The 17,298-nt window shown below is 46.3% G+C and overlaps 1 protein-coding gene across 4 annotated transcripts in view; it reads right to left on the reverse strand.

The window, feature by feature from the left end:
* The window catches only part of SFXN5 (sideroflexin 5), a 1,315,749-nt gene that overhangs the window by 616,263 nt on the left and 682,188 nt on the right, over nt 1-17,298 (reverse strand). Inside the window, exon 11 of one of the 4 annotated variants that reach the window (XM_085642759.1) lies at nt 6,695-7,797. The exons of the other annotated variants lie outside the window; for them this stretch is intronic. Coding sequence (XP_085498885.1) covers nt 7,145-7,797 — 653 coding nt within the window. The 3' untranslated portion in view covers nt 6,695-7,144. Of the gene's footprint in view, nt 1-6,694; nt 7,798-17,298 lie in introns of those variants that run through there. 4 annotated transcript variants of the gene reach the window in all.

A 17,298-nucleotide genomic window follows, 5' to 3' on the forward strand; every position in this document is an offset into this window, starting at 1 on the left:
GTAGGTCCAGAGGTGACCATTTTTGAGAAATCTGTCCTTAAAGATATTAATAAGCTCATTGGACATAACTACAGCAGCAAGCCCAACTTGTCAGTTGGAGAAAGAACTGCCCTTCTAAAACTTCAAAACAATCTGGAACTTACAATAAAACCTTGCGACAAAGGTGGGGGTATAGTCCTCATGGACACGAAAAAATATGAGAAAAAGGTCCATCAAATGCTAGCTGTGACGGAACATTATAAACCCATTAGACCAGGGGCGATCACTAAGCTAAAAGAACTCATAAATCAGGTAACTAGCAAAGCGTATGAAGAAGATACTATTTGTGAGAAAGAATATTCATTTTTGAACAAATCTAATGCGATTATACCAGCATTATATGGTGTACCAAAAACACACAAAAACACCATAGATCCACCACTACGTCCAATAGTATCTTCCATTAATTCCTCAACTGAGCCATTGTCTAAATATGTGGATGCATTCCTGTGCCCATTAACAACTCAGTATAAATCATATATCAAAGACACGGGGGACATTATCAAAAAATTGGAACATGCACCATACGACCCCAACTGTGAGATCTTGGTCACACTAGACATTGAAGCACTATATACGAACATACCACAACAACAGGCAGTAGAAGCAGTAAAGACCCTCTTAGAAAGAACACCAGGAAACAGGCCGGATGCTTTCATAGTGGAATGTTTAGAAATAGTGCTGAAAAACAACTACTTTGATTTTAGAGGAAACCTCTATCATCAAATCAAAGGGACTAGCATGGGGGCATCTTGTGCCCCCAGTGTAGCCAATATATATATGGGAGAATATGAATTAAAACATATTTTCAATGAAATAGCACCGTTCTATGAAAATGTCCACAGATGGCACAGATTCATTGATGACATCTTTTTTATCTGGCGTGGAGACGAGGAAACTTTGACTAACTTTATTGACTGGCTCAATGTGAGCGATGAGAATTTGAAATTCACCAGTCATAGCAGTACTATATCGGTAGAATTCCTGGATATTATTATCCAAGCAGATGAGGGTGAAATTTCTGTTAGTTTTTTCAGAAAACTCACATCTAAGAACACCATTCTATCACATACTAGCTACCACCCAAACTGCCAGAAAGATTCCATCCCTTTTGGCGAGTTCTTGCGAATCAGATGGAACTGTTCTTGTATCAAAGATTTTGACAAACACAGTGAAGATTTGAAACAAAGGCTATTATCACGTGGTTATCCAAAACGTTTGATTAGATCTGCCTATAAGAGGGCACGTTACTACAACCGTGATGCCCTACTAGCAGGCAATGCACGTCCTAAAAATGACAAGATGGTTTGTGTTGTAAATCATTCGACCCTAAATTTTAAGATAAGGAAGGTTTTGAACAAAAATTGGCATATTTTAAACACAAACGATGAACAAGAAGCCATCCAAAAACCAATTCTAGCATATTGTAGAAATATGAATCTTAAAGACAGCCTCGTTCACACGAGGCCTAAGCACAACCAATCGAACCCACAAACCACATTAGTAGGACCTCCCATTCTGGGAAATCACAAATGTGGCACATGCATTGCGTGTGAGAGTGCCGTAGTAACAGAAACCTGGAATTATCAGGGGAAGGAAAGCAAACTACGTGATTTTACCAACTGTAGGAGCCGAAATCTTGTTTATCTTATTTTGTGTCCTTGCAATTTAGGATATGTGGGGGAGACAGGCCGTGAGTTCAGGACACGCTATAGTGAACACAGATCAGCGATAAAAACTAGAAAAACACTATGTCCAATGGTCCAACATTGCATAGAACTTGAACACAATGAAAACGAATTGAGGTGGTTAATCTTAGAAAAGGTAAGACAAACTCCAGGCCGAGATATGAAAGAAGTACGAAAAATGCGAGAAACTTATTGGATCTATACCTTGGATACGGTAAAGACAGGCTTGAATGAAGAAATAGTGTGGCATACAAGATGATGTATTACTCGTACTCAGTACCGGGTAACTTGGAGACTGTTTATCCAATTTCGAGGGAGAGCATATACAAGTGGCATGTTTGTCACAATCTGTGCCTGTCCCATAAGCATCCTTGTGAGGATTGCACTATAACATTTGGAAGCCCAATTTGGACCATGTGAGAAAGGGATAAGGCAATAGTACGGTGAGAAGTTTTATTGTTCACCAATACCAGCCCTCACATGTATATCTTACCACCATACCATTGACACTGCATAATACATAGGAGATAAATGCAGATATATGAACTCCCAATGTTTTGAGACACAATTTGTGACATCCCCCTATGTGTCTTACTAGTGTAGATGGCCCCTCATGGCATTACTGCCCAATGTTGGTTTGATATTCCTAGCCACCGCATACAGTGATAAGCTGGGCGGCAGGTTTATAAAAATATGCATAACCGATCTGGTTATGGCATTCCTTGTCACCAAACATATTATCCGAATATAATTTTCAGGAACTAACCACATGGTAATAACCTCTTTTCCGACATTTGTTGGTGTAGGCTCTTCGGACACGTCAGCATAATATTATTGGACGATACAATCATCGTTTGGAACTTTTCAAGGTGGAATAATCCTTGCGGCAAAACATATTTTCAGTACCATAGCCCCTGTATGCCTAAATCTGTACGATACGAGAAAGGGATACAGTAAATTAAAATTATAGAAAAAAGATGTCAAAAAACGCGTCATTGCGTATCAACATCATTCGCTACATGCATATTTATTGGCATCTTATTGACACTGTAAAAATACATTATATACATACCAGTATAAGCATCATGACCATTTTGCGATGCCGATTGTAACACCTTTTTGTGTGTCTCATCAGGTGATGGGGCAGCATCATGGCAACATTGTTCCGAGATAGGAGGAAATCCTTAAGTCACTGAGCCTAATAACAGTAGTTCTGACTTGATATTAAAGTCATGTGCCTCTTCGACTGGTTGATAGCAGGTCCATATAAATATGCATAAATGTCCTGATAGATAGTATATCATACCATCAATATATTATTCAAATATAGCGACCTGAAATTAATGATATGGAAATCACCATCATCCCGTTCTAAGATGGCGCGAAGACTTCGCCAATAGGAATGAGGAGTTAGTCTATTTTCAGGGGCGGACAAAAACATTTATTTATTGAACCTTTCTGTGAAAAACCGTTGCGGGAAAATGTTAGCTTTTTCATCTCCTTGTATATTGGATAGTTAGGCCAATACAGGATCTAATGATTGTAACATCGTAGAGACAAGGCGCTCACGTATCGTCTAATTAGGGAATACCTCTTCCAAGATGGCGACGCCGACAGCATAGTTATTCACACAATTTCATAGCGAGGTGTCGCGCAGCCCAATCACGTCATAACACTCGGCAGGTGTTTCACATCAGAATCCTCTTCTTAGTTGTACGCAGAATATAAAAAGGCGCCAACTATTCCTTGGATCCTAGCAGAGTGATTGTACGTGTGGACGGCGCTACGTGTGATAGTGACCAGCTGTTTAAGGTAAGATACACGATGGCAAGAGGGGATAACGACTGGCTTTTTCATAATCGGTAAAACTGATTCTAAATAGTTCAGTAGCAAACTCATGTCGTATACATGGCCATTGGAGAATCCTATGGAAATACTAATAGAAGACCTCCACGTAACAAATTGCCAGATAGAATTGAGATTTATAAAATAAGACATCTCACTAATTTTAATAAGAAAATGTAAGTTAGAACGCGCTTATCTATTTAGGTCCGGTTCAGTAGCCACTAGGAATGATAACATAACCTCTTCAAGTGAGAACATTTCATTATTCATAAAGGCTGCCGAGGGAGACAATTTGTAGCAGCTTGACTTACTATCTATGTCCTTTCCAAAATTCTTCTTGACTAATAGGCGAACTTCCTCTCCCTTTCTCTCTCGCTATATCACCATTAGGTTCACCTGGTAGAAGAGAATCAGGGATCAACAAAACGATATTTATAGCGCCGTGGTCCATCCCCAAAAAAAGGATAAAATGAAAACAAAAGAAACAAGATAAAGGAAAACCTTCATTAATATTCGTAAGAGTAAGTATGTTACTTACCAAAGGTTAATTTTCCCAATGTAAAAACAAAGGCCGTCACCGTGTTACTATCAATAAACCATTCAAAGATAGGTGATTAGCAAATGTAGTGACTTTCTCTGTACAAATAATTTTTTTGTCATTACATGCAGATATGAAGCGAACACAGGAAGGCTGCCACTTATAGTTGTATCCTCTTAGATAACAGTCCAAGCACGTTTTGTGTGAAAAACGATTCGTTGAATTTCCGGATCCAAAAAATATCTTTAAGAAGGCAATTACAGCACAAAGGTTTATAATTAATGTATTTGTGTTCAGTGGGCAGACAGTTTAGTTGGGTTTTCGCTGTCCACACCAGTTTGTTCTGTGCTAAAGTGATTATGAGTAGTGAGATCATTGAAAACTTTTTAGCAAATAACCTATACAGACAAGTAGTGTGTTCTGGCCCATATAGAACTCGGATCTCAGCATTATGACTCGTAATATTTTATCTCGTTTTAGTTTGTTTCTTCACTTATTTCCTGACATTTCTTCACGGGGAGGCTTTCTTCTAATAAAACTAGAGCACCCTCTTCTAGTGGCACATTTGTAACTCTGACAGTATGTATATTCTAGAGTCAATTTTTTGGAGACAATTTAAGAATTCTCTCGTGGGTTGAAAACAACAACATGACCATTTATGTAAAGTTTATAAAATTAATATTCTATATTCTCTTTGAAGAAATCTTATTCCCCCATCCATGTCCGTTACCTAATTGATTAGTAACAGGTCTTGAAGAAGATGGCAACTAAAGGAGAATAAGCCATCGAAACGTGCGTCGACCAGTGTGTATGACACACCCCAGCGCTCAGCACAGCAACAGAGGGTTGAGCAGTTCACCCCTGTTTTTGGTCTCTCTGTGCATGTTGTCTGGTTCTGGGGTGGGTAGGGTGTATGCTATGTATGAGAGTGATATGAATGAGGAATGTGTAGAGGTGTAAATGGTGTGGGGATTCTCTTCTTTTTTTGAATCAATGCCAATAACTGTAGGCTTGTATAAGACAATATTCAATTGCATTTTATACCAACTTTGCTTTCTAAAAGTGTAATGATATAAAAAGCCTGCTATATATTTTGGTACAACGTAGATAGTTTTGTATATATATGAAAATAGTAACTAATGTTTGTATGTTCTTTATGAAAATAAGAGATGAATTTTACCTGTACGTAAAATAATGAACAAAAGAAATTAAATAAAAAAGACAAAAAAACAATACATGTAATAAGTTGTTGTGTTTTCCCTATGTGAACCCACGATAATTAAAGCAATATAGGTCTTGAGGGATACTGTATATTATAGTTCGTTGTTCTCTTTTCCCCCTGTTCCCTGACTTCAAATAATTTTTGTAGGGGGTTGCCTTTTTTTCGCCTTACAGAGGAGAATGAGACAGGAACGTATCTTCAGGCTGCACATCACTCTGTTCCAGCACACTGAAGAGGAGATCCATGACAAGTACAGGCTGCACCCACAGACCATATTGGACCTGATTGAGGAGCTGAAACCCTATTTGGAACACCCTACATGCAGGACACAAACAATTCCCACACATGTGCAGGTCCTGTGCTCCCTGCACCTCCTGGCGTCAGGGAGTTTTCAAGGGGTCATAGCGGAGGTTGGTGGGGTGTCACAGAGTGCCCTTTCACGCTTTTTCCATGCCTTTCTAGATGCAATGCTACAGAGGCTATCGCATCACATACACTTCCCCACCACCCAACAGGCATTACAGCAAACAAAACTTGACTTCTACCAGATTGCACGTTTCCCCCACGTCATTGGCTGCATCGATGGGACCCATGTGGATTTCACACCCCCATCAGCAACTGAATATGTCTACAGAAACCGTAAATGCTACCATTCCCTGAATATACAGATTGTGTGCAATGCTAAGTATATCATCAATGACATTGTACCCAAATACCCTGGCAGTACACATGACTCTTTCATCTTTAGACACAGTGGAATCCACAGACGTCTGAGTGCTGGAGAGTTTGGGGAGGGATACCTGCTAGGTAAATACATGGCACACATCCATACATCCACTACATCTCCGGAGGGGGGGGGGGGGAAATTGACTTACCTATTGTGTCTATCCCTGCAGGTGACAGTGCCTATGCAGTGCGGGACTTCATCCTGACTCCGTACCTGGATCCAGCCAATGCAAGTGGGGGAGATACAACAGGGCACACAGATCTACACGCTGCGTCATTGAGCGTACATTTGGAATCCTAAAGAGCCGGTTCCGGTGCCTGCATAAAAATGGAGGTGCACTGCAATACAGCCCTGAGACCTGCTGTAAAATTGTGGCAAGCTGTGCAATGCTACATATGGTCCGGTACGGCCTACCGCCCCCTCCTCCCCTCACTGTGACAAAGACCAATATAACGTTTTGTTTGGAATAGGGGGTCGTTGACCCCGATCGTATTTATTAACAAACACACATAGTTATATTCATATATACAATTACGCAGAAATGCCAAGACAGGATTCGGTACATTTGCTTCATTCCTAGCTTTAACAAAACTCTAATACATAATGTTCCTATCCTAGTCTAAACATATTGCTGATCACATTTCTGCGTATTCCTTTGGGCCTGCAGCAAGGTCAAAACGCTGCCCCCCCCCTTTAATCCAGATTGTCCCGCGCACCCCAACCGGAGTGCGCATGCGCAGGGGGCCCAGCTGACCCGGAAGTACTTTCCCCCAGGCAACCCCCATATGTTCAAGACTTACTCCATAAAGGGGCCATGCAGACAGCGCAGCTTACTTACGCCCGATTGCGGGGTGGCCAACCAGCCAATGGAAAGCGTAACCCCCCCCTTTGGCCCCGCACCGTTCCAACCAACCGGTTGTAACTGCCCCTGGAGTCTGGTGAGAGCCACATGTCCCTCCCCTCTGGGCGCCCCACTTAAGGCACCCCAATAGATTAGTCAATTTAGTCTGTCCAACCGATGACCTTACCGCACAGGCCTGCATAGTAGACCAACTATCAGGCCCCCCCCAAATCCAAGGTCATACTCACCATTGAAATCGGTCCAGCCAAGCTAAAATGTTGCCCAGGAATAACTCATTCCCCAAACGCGAAAGATGCACCCCATCTTGCAAATAGCAGGCGTCCCCTTTTATGCACCCATGAGCAATTACCTGCAATCTGGGGGTCCTAAACAGCTTGTCTATCTTATTATTAATCCTCTGTACCGAGCGATTGAGAGCCTTCACCGATTCCCCTCCCCGCCACTGAAGCCTTGGTATCATGTGTGACCACACAATAACCGTACCGGGGCAGCGCCTGGCCAGCCATGCTGACTCTGACAGCACCATTTCAAGCAGGACCCTCCTATTTAGGTGCACCAAGTCGTTACCACCCAGATGCAAAATTATAGCGTCGGGGGGAGTGTCCAAGGAAGTGAGCATGTGACCTATCCGTTCTCTGAACCTGTCAAAACGCAGCCCACCATGCCGAAAAAAGGAAACCTTGACACCTAACCGCTTTGCGCACGCTGCCCCATTTCCTGCCCTGAAAAAATTTCCTAGACGAGAAACATACGAATGACCAAAAACACACGCATGACGTTCCAACTTTGCTTCTGGGGAATTCACTTTTGTCTTGACTGTGTCTTCTTCTTGGTGGGGTGTCGCTGTCTCTCTTCCTGCGTGACAGGCCGAGGGAACTGGCAGTAAAACAAGAAAATAGTGCCATCAGTACCATTCTCATATAATGTCATAACATATCGACTCGCACATAGCGCCTAAAACAGTTGGAGGCCCACCGCCCAATCTTCCGAACATCCCCTTCCCCAAGACCCTGTGCGACCGCCTCGGTGGTGCCGCCTATTCTGAAGGAATGTGTTCCAAAAACACTGGGGTCCAGCCCCGCCCTGCCTATCGCCATATCCAAGACTCGTTTAAATTGAAACTTTGTCAGTGGGTCCCCCCCGTGTGCATTAGCAATGGGTCTCCCCTGTCACTTGGTCTGTATGGCAGAAAAGCCTCCATATGTAACACCGGGCAGCAGGGGTTACCCGTTGCCCGCCTGAGAAACACTACCTGCCCCCTCCCTTCCTGATCTGTCTTTGATCGCCGAATGGTAACCTGCAATGCATCTTTATAGAAGCGTATGTCGCCCAGCTGCAGGCCACCCCCCAGATCCCTTTTATTCTTAGCCACCAATTCCCCTATTCGAAAGGCCCCATAGAAGGCCAAGGTAAAGGCTGCCCTGAACAATAAGCATTCCGTCACGTTAGCGCAAGTCTGCTCTAGCGCAGCCAGGACTGATGCCAAGGTAGCAAGACCTATCGGGCGCCTAGTGTCAGGCGCAGACCCCTGTAAGCGCTGCCAACCCTTCAATGCTTTGCGCACTACGAATGCATGAGTAGGATCCTGCCTGCCACCCATTTGTGCAAAAAATGAAATGGCTGCCATGTGTTTTCTAGCAGACCCCACTGACCGCCCTTCATCCCGCAAGGTTTGCAAGTAAGAGCACACCCCGGCCGAATCCGCCCAACGCCCCCCCCCCCCCGGTCTTTCAAGAAATTGCAGTATGCCCCAAACGCCCCTTCGTATGCCTTTCTTGTTCCTGGCGCTAGGCTCGCTGCCACCAAGTCCGGTAAGTGAGGGCACCAATCTGCCAGAGCTGTTCGGGGAAAGGCGTTGGGTGTGGTGCTGCTCCCGGGAGATGAGATCTGAAAACCTGCATCTTGAAATGAGACAATGCGTCAGCGGCATGATTCAATACCCCCGGGACATGTTTCGCCCTAAACTGAAGATTTAACTGCAAGCATTTCAAAACTATCTCCTTGATTAAACGCAGGATCATCTTACATTTTGCTGACTGGCTGTTTATGCATTCCACCACTGTCATGTTGTCGGACCAGAAAACAACTGCTTTGTTCCTCAGTTGCTCCGGCCAGACGAACAATGCCACCCAAATGGGGAACAATTCCAGGAAACCAATGTTTGCCGTGAGTCCAGCGTCCACCCACCACGCCGGCCAACGCTGCGCCACCCACTGAGTGCCCAGAATGGCGCCGAACCCCTCACTGCCCGCGGAGTCTGTCATTAAACCCAACTCCGCGCAAGAGGTGACAGGGCCGGGCCACAGGACAGAGCCATTGAAGTCCCGCAGAAATGCCAGCCAAATCCGCATATCCTGCTTGACCTCCTCACTCAATCTGATGTGGTGGTGTTTCTGCTTAAGGCCTGACATTGCTTGTGCAATGGATTTCGAAAAAGGACGTGCCATTGGTATGATACGTAATGCAAAATTTAGCTGCCCTACCATTTGTTGCAGCTGATGTAACGTTACCCTTTTAGTTTCTAGATATTGCCTCGGTGAATCTCCAAACCTGGTCACTTTATCAGTGGGAAGCCGTGAGCACCCTGCGACTGAGTCCAGCTCGATACCTAGGAATTCTATGACCGGGGATGGTCCAACGGTTTTTCCCTGTGCTAGTGGCACCCCAAAACTCTCCATTAACGCACAGAATTGCTCCAGCGCCTGACCACACCCCACGCTCCCTGGTGGCCCCAGAAAAAGGAAGTCATCCAGGTAATGCAGCACATGCCTATGCCCCATCACTTGTCTGAACGACCATTCTAGGAACGTACTAAACATTTCAAAATATGCGCACGACACCGAACACCCCATAGGCATGCACATGTCCATGAAGAACTTGCCCTCAAACTGGAAGCCAAGTAGGTGAAAATCGCTCGGGTGAACGGGCAGCAGCCTGAAAGCAGATTCCACGTCCGATTTAGCCATCATTGCCCCCGATCCCAATCCCGTCAAGAGTTCAATTGCCTGATCAATAGATGCATAATGCACAGAGCAAAATTCTTCATCAATGGAGTCATTCACCGACTGCCCCCTTGGCGCTGATAAATTGTGAATTAGCCTGAATTCTCCTGGTTCTTTCTTTGGGACCACCCCCAGGGGGGACCACACAAAGTTATGCACGGGAATCTTGTCAAACGGCCCCGCTACTCTGCCCAATCTACATTCTTTCTCAATTTTGGCCGCCGCCACCCTAGCATTCTGAGTGACTGACAATTGGTTCCTGCAAAAGGAGGGACCCACAAAATCCGCCACCGGGATTCTAAACCCCTCCCCGAAACCCTCCAACAGCATCCTTGCTGTGGACGTGCATTTGTATCTGTTTAACCAGGGTATCATTGCGTGTAGAAGAATCGGGGACCTAGCTTTGCTGAAAACACCTTCAATCCAATTTTTTGGCCCCCCTCTCCCTCTGTTTTTTAAGACATTTTGCCTCGCCATGCCCTGAGTTGCCACAGAAACTTCACGCGTGCTTAAATCTGCATGTCCCTGGTGCCCTATCGCAGGTGCGCCTATTGAAATCCCAACAGCATCCCTTCTTCCCCGCCCCCCCACCTGGTGCAGCTGAGGGGAACGACCGAAAGGGCTGCGGTTTTGGCGGGTCCCTTGCAGCCTCTGCTGTTAGACCGCCCAAATGATCCAACCAAGCTATCCCCTCCACCTGATTCCATTTTAGTGTTGGATCAGATGCCCTGATGCGCCTGAATTTTTTGTCATAATCCAACCACCCTGTGCCCCCCTTTGTCGCCTGCGCCGTGCTGATCCTAGACAAGTAACAAGACATTGCTGGCGCCTCTTCTGGGAAACGCTCCGTCATCACAGCCATGTAAATATTGTACGCCAGCATCCAATGTCTGATGTTTTCCTCTACCCTATACTTCAGCATTTCATTCGCCCATTCACGCGCGGGCATATAATCTTTCTTCCTCCTCATTTCTTCCCTCTCCACCTCATCAATTAAGAGCGAGAAAATGTCAATATATGTCCCCTTCCAAATTCTCTCCTTAACCTCCTGTGACAAGTGACGTGAAAGAAATTCATAAGATGTGCGCGCTTCGCCCATGCCCAACAATGGCAATGTCTGTGGCTTACTATGCGAGGGACCCGCAGTTTCTTTTGGGGCAACGACCAATGGTACTTCTTTAAGCTTGCTTTGGTCAATTAGCTGTCTTGCCTTTTCCAATGCGTCCGCCCCGGCCACACCCGCCGCACTCAAATTCAACCCCATGCCCCCAAGCCAGGGAAGCACGGCTGCTAAGCTGGAGACAAAATCAGTTGGAATGGTTGGTAGTCCCCCAGGTGGGGGGGGAACAGGTAACGGAACATTGGGTACCCCTGGCACTGGAACCCCCGGCGTGAGGAGAGGATTCCCTGGTGCTGGTGGTGGAATAATGGGCATCGCAGGACACGGAAGCAATGCCGGGACCACGGGAACAGGCCCCCCCACCGGATCTACGGGTACGGATGAAGGCTCGGTCACTGGTGGGCTAGGGGACACGGCACTACCGGCAAAATTGGGCCCCCACCATTCCCAGGGACAACCTGTGGTACCTTCTTTGCCCTATTCATTTTCGGCAGGGGCGGGAAAGCTTCTCTAGGGGGTAAAGCGTCCCTGCGCGACCTCCCCGAGGACCCCTCCTGTGCATCCAGCCTGTCTGCCAACTGCGCCATGGTGCTATCCATTTCCCCAATCTTCCTCATCAGGGCATCTAACACATTCGCAATATTGGGGCGCCGTTCGCCACGCTTAACTTTGGGAGGCATGACTGACTACCCTGTACCCTGTTACCACTTGTCTGTTGGAGGAAACACGACCGGCCACAGCACCCACGCTACCGGAGCCTCAATACTGGCTAGCCCAGCAAGGCAGGTGAGCAACAGGCTCTAACCCGCTTGGCTCCCAGCAGCGCCGGAATGCAGACCTCTGTACGTGTCCTCAGGCACCTCGTGGGCTCCCCCGATGAAATCACCGAGACCGGCACTCCCTTGCTCGCTCCCGCTGCAATTCGCCCGTGTAAACGCTTTCAAAAGGCTCTGCCCCGTCTCGAGCGTTGCCGCGCTCACTCGCGATGCGTGGTAGAAAGCAGGGCTCCGCCGGGCCGCTCGTCAATTTCACCCCCGCAGCCGTAAACGCGTACGCGTTCTCCCGCTCGTCAATCCCCGAAGCCTGCAGAGGAAGAAGTAAAGAAAAAAGGATTAAATGTCCTCCCGAGGGAGGGGGCACACGTGACGGGTGTGCTGCCGAGGGGAGCGGAGAGCAAGAGACTGCCCTTCGCGCTCCCCCCGGCTTTAAAGGTGCCAGAGGGTCGCCCACGCCCCGGAAGTGATCGAATCACTTCCGGGGCGCGAGGGAGCCTCCCATGACCTGGAAGCAATCCAATCGCTTCCGGGGCACGGCCCCTAGCCAAAGGCAGGGCCAATGAGTGGGCACGATATGGGGGGCACGGCCGACTACCATAATGGCGGCGGGGCCGATGCTTGCCCCGCCTTCCTCTAACATGGCTATGAGGAAAGGCACCACAATTGATGTGACTGATACAGACACATCGGATGACGATTGCCCTGCTCCCCCTGGCAGACCAGCATCAGGAGTCGGGCAGCTGCTGGACGTCAGAGACGGACTGAGATCACACAAAACTACTTCTAGGTGAGTAATGATGACATGAGCCAAAAAATGACTCTAATGTGTGCTGTGTTTATTCACACTTCTAAAGCATTCATTGTTGCTGTACCCAGCACATGTTATGCACATAGTGAAGGTACTTAACAAGTAAGTGTTCAATATGCATTGCTGGGTTGCATCACCCATTGATGCACAATTGTCACTGAACAGTTCACCTCCTTCGGTGATGCATTGGTGCTGTTTGGGATCCAGGCTGAGTGCCCTCCGTGGGGTTCCTGGGTACTGCACCCTGTCTGGAACTACGCCTTCTTGCTCCAGGCAATGTAGGTGTGATGCTACTCCTACTTGAGGTCTCCTCACTCTCGCCAGAGACCATGAGAGCGGTGCCACCTGAGTTGGCTGTCTGCATTTGCTCCACTGCACTGGTGACCTGTTCCAGCCCTCTTGCAATGCAGAGGCGGTTCACGGACTTAGTGTAGTTGTGCAGCTGTGCATTGGCACGTCGGGCAGCTCTGTCACTGGCGTCTTGGTTGAGCTTCAGGGTGTTACAGAGGTCATGTATGGCACCTGCCATGGCCATTATGCCCTCCCCCATGTTGCGCTGATTTTTGTTCAGAGTGCATAGCTGCCTATTGATGGAGCGCAATGATTTACATTGCAGGCGCTGTAACTGCAGCATGCTGTGTTCCAGACCTGAAAATACGGTGTTGTCCTCATCAGTGGCAGTGCTGCTCCTGGGCCTTGACCTGCGTCTTTCCAGTGCTGGAATGTTCATCCTTGGTGTTTCCTGACTCCGCATGTGTGACACACCCTGACTTTCCTCTCTTCTGTCACTGTCCTGCCCTGTGGGCTGTATGTCATCCTCCAATGAAGGCAGTGGGGGCACATGAGTGCGCTTCCTGCCCATGATTGTTGTGTGCTCTGTATCCTCACTAGAGTCCCCATCATCATGCTGGTCCTCAGGATGTTCATTGTCATCTCCCTCTGCACTGTCATCAAGTGCCCTGGATTATGCTGTGGATGTAAAGGGGAATACATGAGTTTGTGTCATTGTCTGCAATTTGCACTCAATAAAGTTTCTACAGTTTGTCTTGGCTAACTTCTGACACTGTGTTATTCCCTTATCACCAACCCACATGTTGCATTTGATAAACTATGTGTCATGGACACACTGTCATACATATTACTACAACTTCCATGATGCATTGCTGGGTGTGCTGTAAGACTTGGACTGGAATAACATTTGTTTTGTATATTTTTCGCATTTGAGGAAGTGTGCATGGGATGGGAATCAGGGCAGATTTATTTTGCATGCATCTCACCTTGGCTGCTGGATGCAGGGTCATAGCTGTCAATGTCAGCCACACCACCGACGCTCTCAGGCAGGAGGGTGGACTCCAAAAGCTCCTCGTGGGGTGTTGGCTCTGCTGATGTGGATGGTCCTCCCCCGGTCTTGTTTGCATCCGTGAGTCTGGCTGCCACCCTCTCCTTAGACCTTTGCCGCATGTCGTACCATCGCTTGCGCAATTCTTCGACAGTGCGATGTGTTACACCCACAGAATTCACTTTCTCTTGTATGTCCAGCCAGATCTTTCTTTTTCTTGCTTCTGGGACTCTCAGTGCCTTTTTGCCAAAGAGGAGCTCATGGCTGCAAACCATCTCCTCTATGAGGACCTCCTGCTCCTTGTCAGAGAATTTGTGTTTCCTCTTTCTCTTCTCAGCCTCCTTGCCCTCATGTTGCTTCTGGGACTCCATTGGGGTTTGTTCTCTCCTCGGCTGACTCCTCACACTCTCCAAACAGCCTCTGGGTGTGGCTCAGGTAAGCAGGTGCAGCAAATCACTCCCACTTCCTGGTTGTGATGTCATCAGGCTGCACCTGTATGGCAGATTCCCGCTTTTGCGATTTCTTAATTTGCGAATTTCGCAATTAAGGAATCGCAAATCATGTTTCTGAGACTTTTTAGCGAATTTTAGGAAATCGCTAAACATTAGCGATTTTTTATATACATCCCGATTTGCGAATCTCAAACTGCAAATCACAAAATATCGCACTTTGAGATCAGCAAAACGGGAGTTTCATACATATGCCCCTTTCTATCTCGGCGTGACTGGCACTGTGCTAATTCTATGCTTACAAACTTTGATAGAAAAGCAGACATTTGAGGTGTGCAAATTTAGAGTGTCGCTGGTGTTGAGAGTGCTCTATACTGGAGCTGCTTTCCACCTAAACTTGACAACTACCCAGAGTTCTCTGCTTCTTTTTTTGCATAATTTATGCGTCACTCTATGTCTGAAAGGGAATTGTTTTGAGATATATATATATAGGAACTGCGTAAAGTGGGCGCGCGGTGCGCGAAGCGCACCACGTTCCCACTGTGCGCTCACGGTGCGCGAAGCGCACCGTGCGCGCACGGCCTGAACTGCGTGAAGTGGGCATGCGGTGCGCAAAGCGCACCGCGTGCCCACTGCCCGCACCGTGCGCGTGCCGTGAAAAAGTTTTGTTTAAAAAAATATATTAATAAATACATAACTTAGCATTTAAAAAACCATACAAATTCACTGAAAAAACCATAGGTTTCACACACGTTATAGTTAGGAATTAGCATTTAAAAAACCTTGCAAATTCACTTAAAAAACCATAGGTTTCACACATGTTATAGTTAGCTGGGAATTGTTTTGAGATATATATATATAGGAACTGCGTAAAGTGGGCGCGCGGTGCGCGAAGCGCACCGTGCGCGCACGGCCTGAACTGCGTAAAGTGGGCACGCGGTGCGCAAAGCGCACTGCGTGCCCACTGCCCGCGCACGGTGCGCGAAGCGCACCGTGCGCGTGCCGTGAAAAAGTTTTGTTTAAAAAAATATATTAATAAATACATAACTTAGCATTTAAAAAAACCATACAAATTCACTGAAAAAACCATAGGTTTCACACACGTTATAGTTAGGAATTAGCATTTAAAAAACCTTGCAAATTCACTTAAAAAACCATAGGTTTCACACATGTTATAGTTAGCTGGGCATTTCCTTTGAAAAAAACCAATGAAATTCCCCCGTTATAGTTAGTGCAGGCAACTATAACTCACGCGACCGCAATCCGCTGCTGATGACGTCAGATATTACATCACTGATGACATATGTTTCTTTCTGGAAAAAAAAAATTGTAAATATATGTATAGCTAAAAATGAATGGAAGAAGACATGGGTAAATAAGTGTCTAAATACAGTGATGTAATATCTGACGTCATCAGCAGCGGATTGCGGTCGCGTGAGTTATAGTTGCCTGCACTAACTATAACGGGGGAATTTCATTGTTTTTTTCCGAAGGAAATGCCCAGCTAACTATAACATGTATGAAACCTATGGTTTTTTAAGTGAATTTGCAAGGTTTTTTAAATGCTAATTCCTAACTATAACGTGTGTGAAACCTATGGTTTTTTCAGTGAATATATATATATATATATATTATCTACTGGCGGTCGCCAGTAGATAGTTATAGTTAGGACCGAGTTTCCATAGGAAATCTCAAAATTCTATTTTGAATAACTTTGGCGCCGGTTGACAAATCCTCGCAAAATTTTCAAAACTAATGGGGCGCTCCGCTCCTTCCCTGAAAGTCTCGGGGGGATTCGTCAAGCGGGGGCCGAGAAAAAGGGGGGGTCCCAAAACGCGTTTTCCCCATGGATTTTTCCATAGGGACTTTAGTCGCAGCTACAGCCCGAACGGCTGAACAGAATTACGTGAAATTTGGCAGAGAGGTAGCCATAAGGTCAAAGAAGTGCCTTTTGCAGGTCTGGTGTAAATCTGTTCAGTATTTCCTGAGAAAATAGCATTTAAAAGCATATATATATCTATACGCGCGCACCGTGCGCGCTGGGTGCGCGCACCCTGCCGCGTGCGTGCGCAATTCTGATTGGTTGTTAGATCTTAGTAAACATTCGAATCGGTCGAAACCAGGAAGTGTCGGCCGCCATTTTGTCTCTCGCACTCTGAGGGGGTGAAAAACAAAGGTTGAGAACGTGAAAAGGGGGCAGGCTGGACAGTTCCTGGCACCCTAGCATTTGTCAGGGGGTCCCAGAACGACCCCCAAGGGCCAAAAAAAGTTTTTATTTTTTTCGCGAAAAATCGCGGAGTGCGCGCAACGTGCGCGCACGGTGGAAACGGAAAAAATACCGCGAACGTTGCGCACCGTGCGCGCACGGTCCGAACTGCGTATAGTGGGCGCGCGGTGCGCAAAGCGCACCGCGTGCCCACCGTGCGCGCACGGTGCTCGCACGGTAAAAATTAAAAAAAAATATATATATATATATTAATAACTTAGCATTTTAAAAAACTTACAAATTCACTGAAAAAACCATAGGTTTCACACACGTTATAGTTAGGAATTAGCATTTTAAAAACCTTGCAAATTCACTTAAAAAACCATAGGTTTCACACATGTTATAGTTAGCTGGACATTTCACTCGTGAAAAACCAATGAAATTCCCCCGTTATAGTAGCAGGCAACTATAACTCACGCGACCGCAATCCTCTGCTGATGACATATGTGTCTTTCTGAAAAATAAATATTTGTAATATATGTATAGCTAAAGATTAATGGAAGAAGACATGGGTGAATAAGTGACTAAATACAGTGATGTAATATCATCAGCAGAGGATTGCGGTCGCGTGAGTTATAGTTGCCTACACTAACTATAACGGGGGAATTTCATTGGTT

The sequence above is a fragment of the Triturus cristatus genome, chromosome 2_2 (assembly GCF_964204655.1).
Source record: "Triturus cristatus chromosome 2_2, aTriCri1.1, whole genome shotgun sequence".
NCBI lineage: Eukaryota > Metazoa > Chordata > Amphibia > Caudata > Salamandridae > Triturus > Triturus cristatus.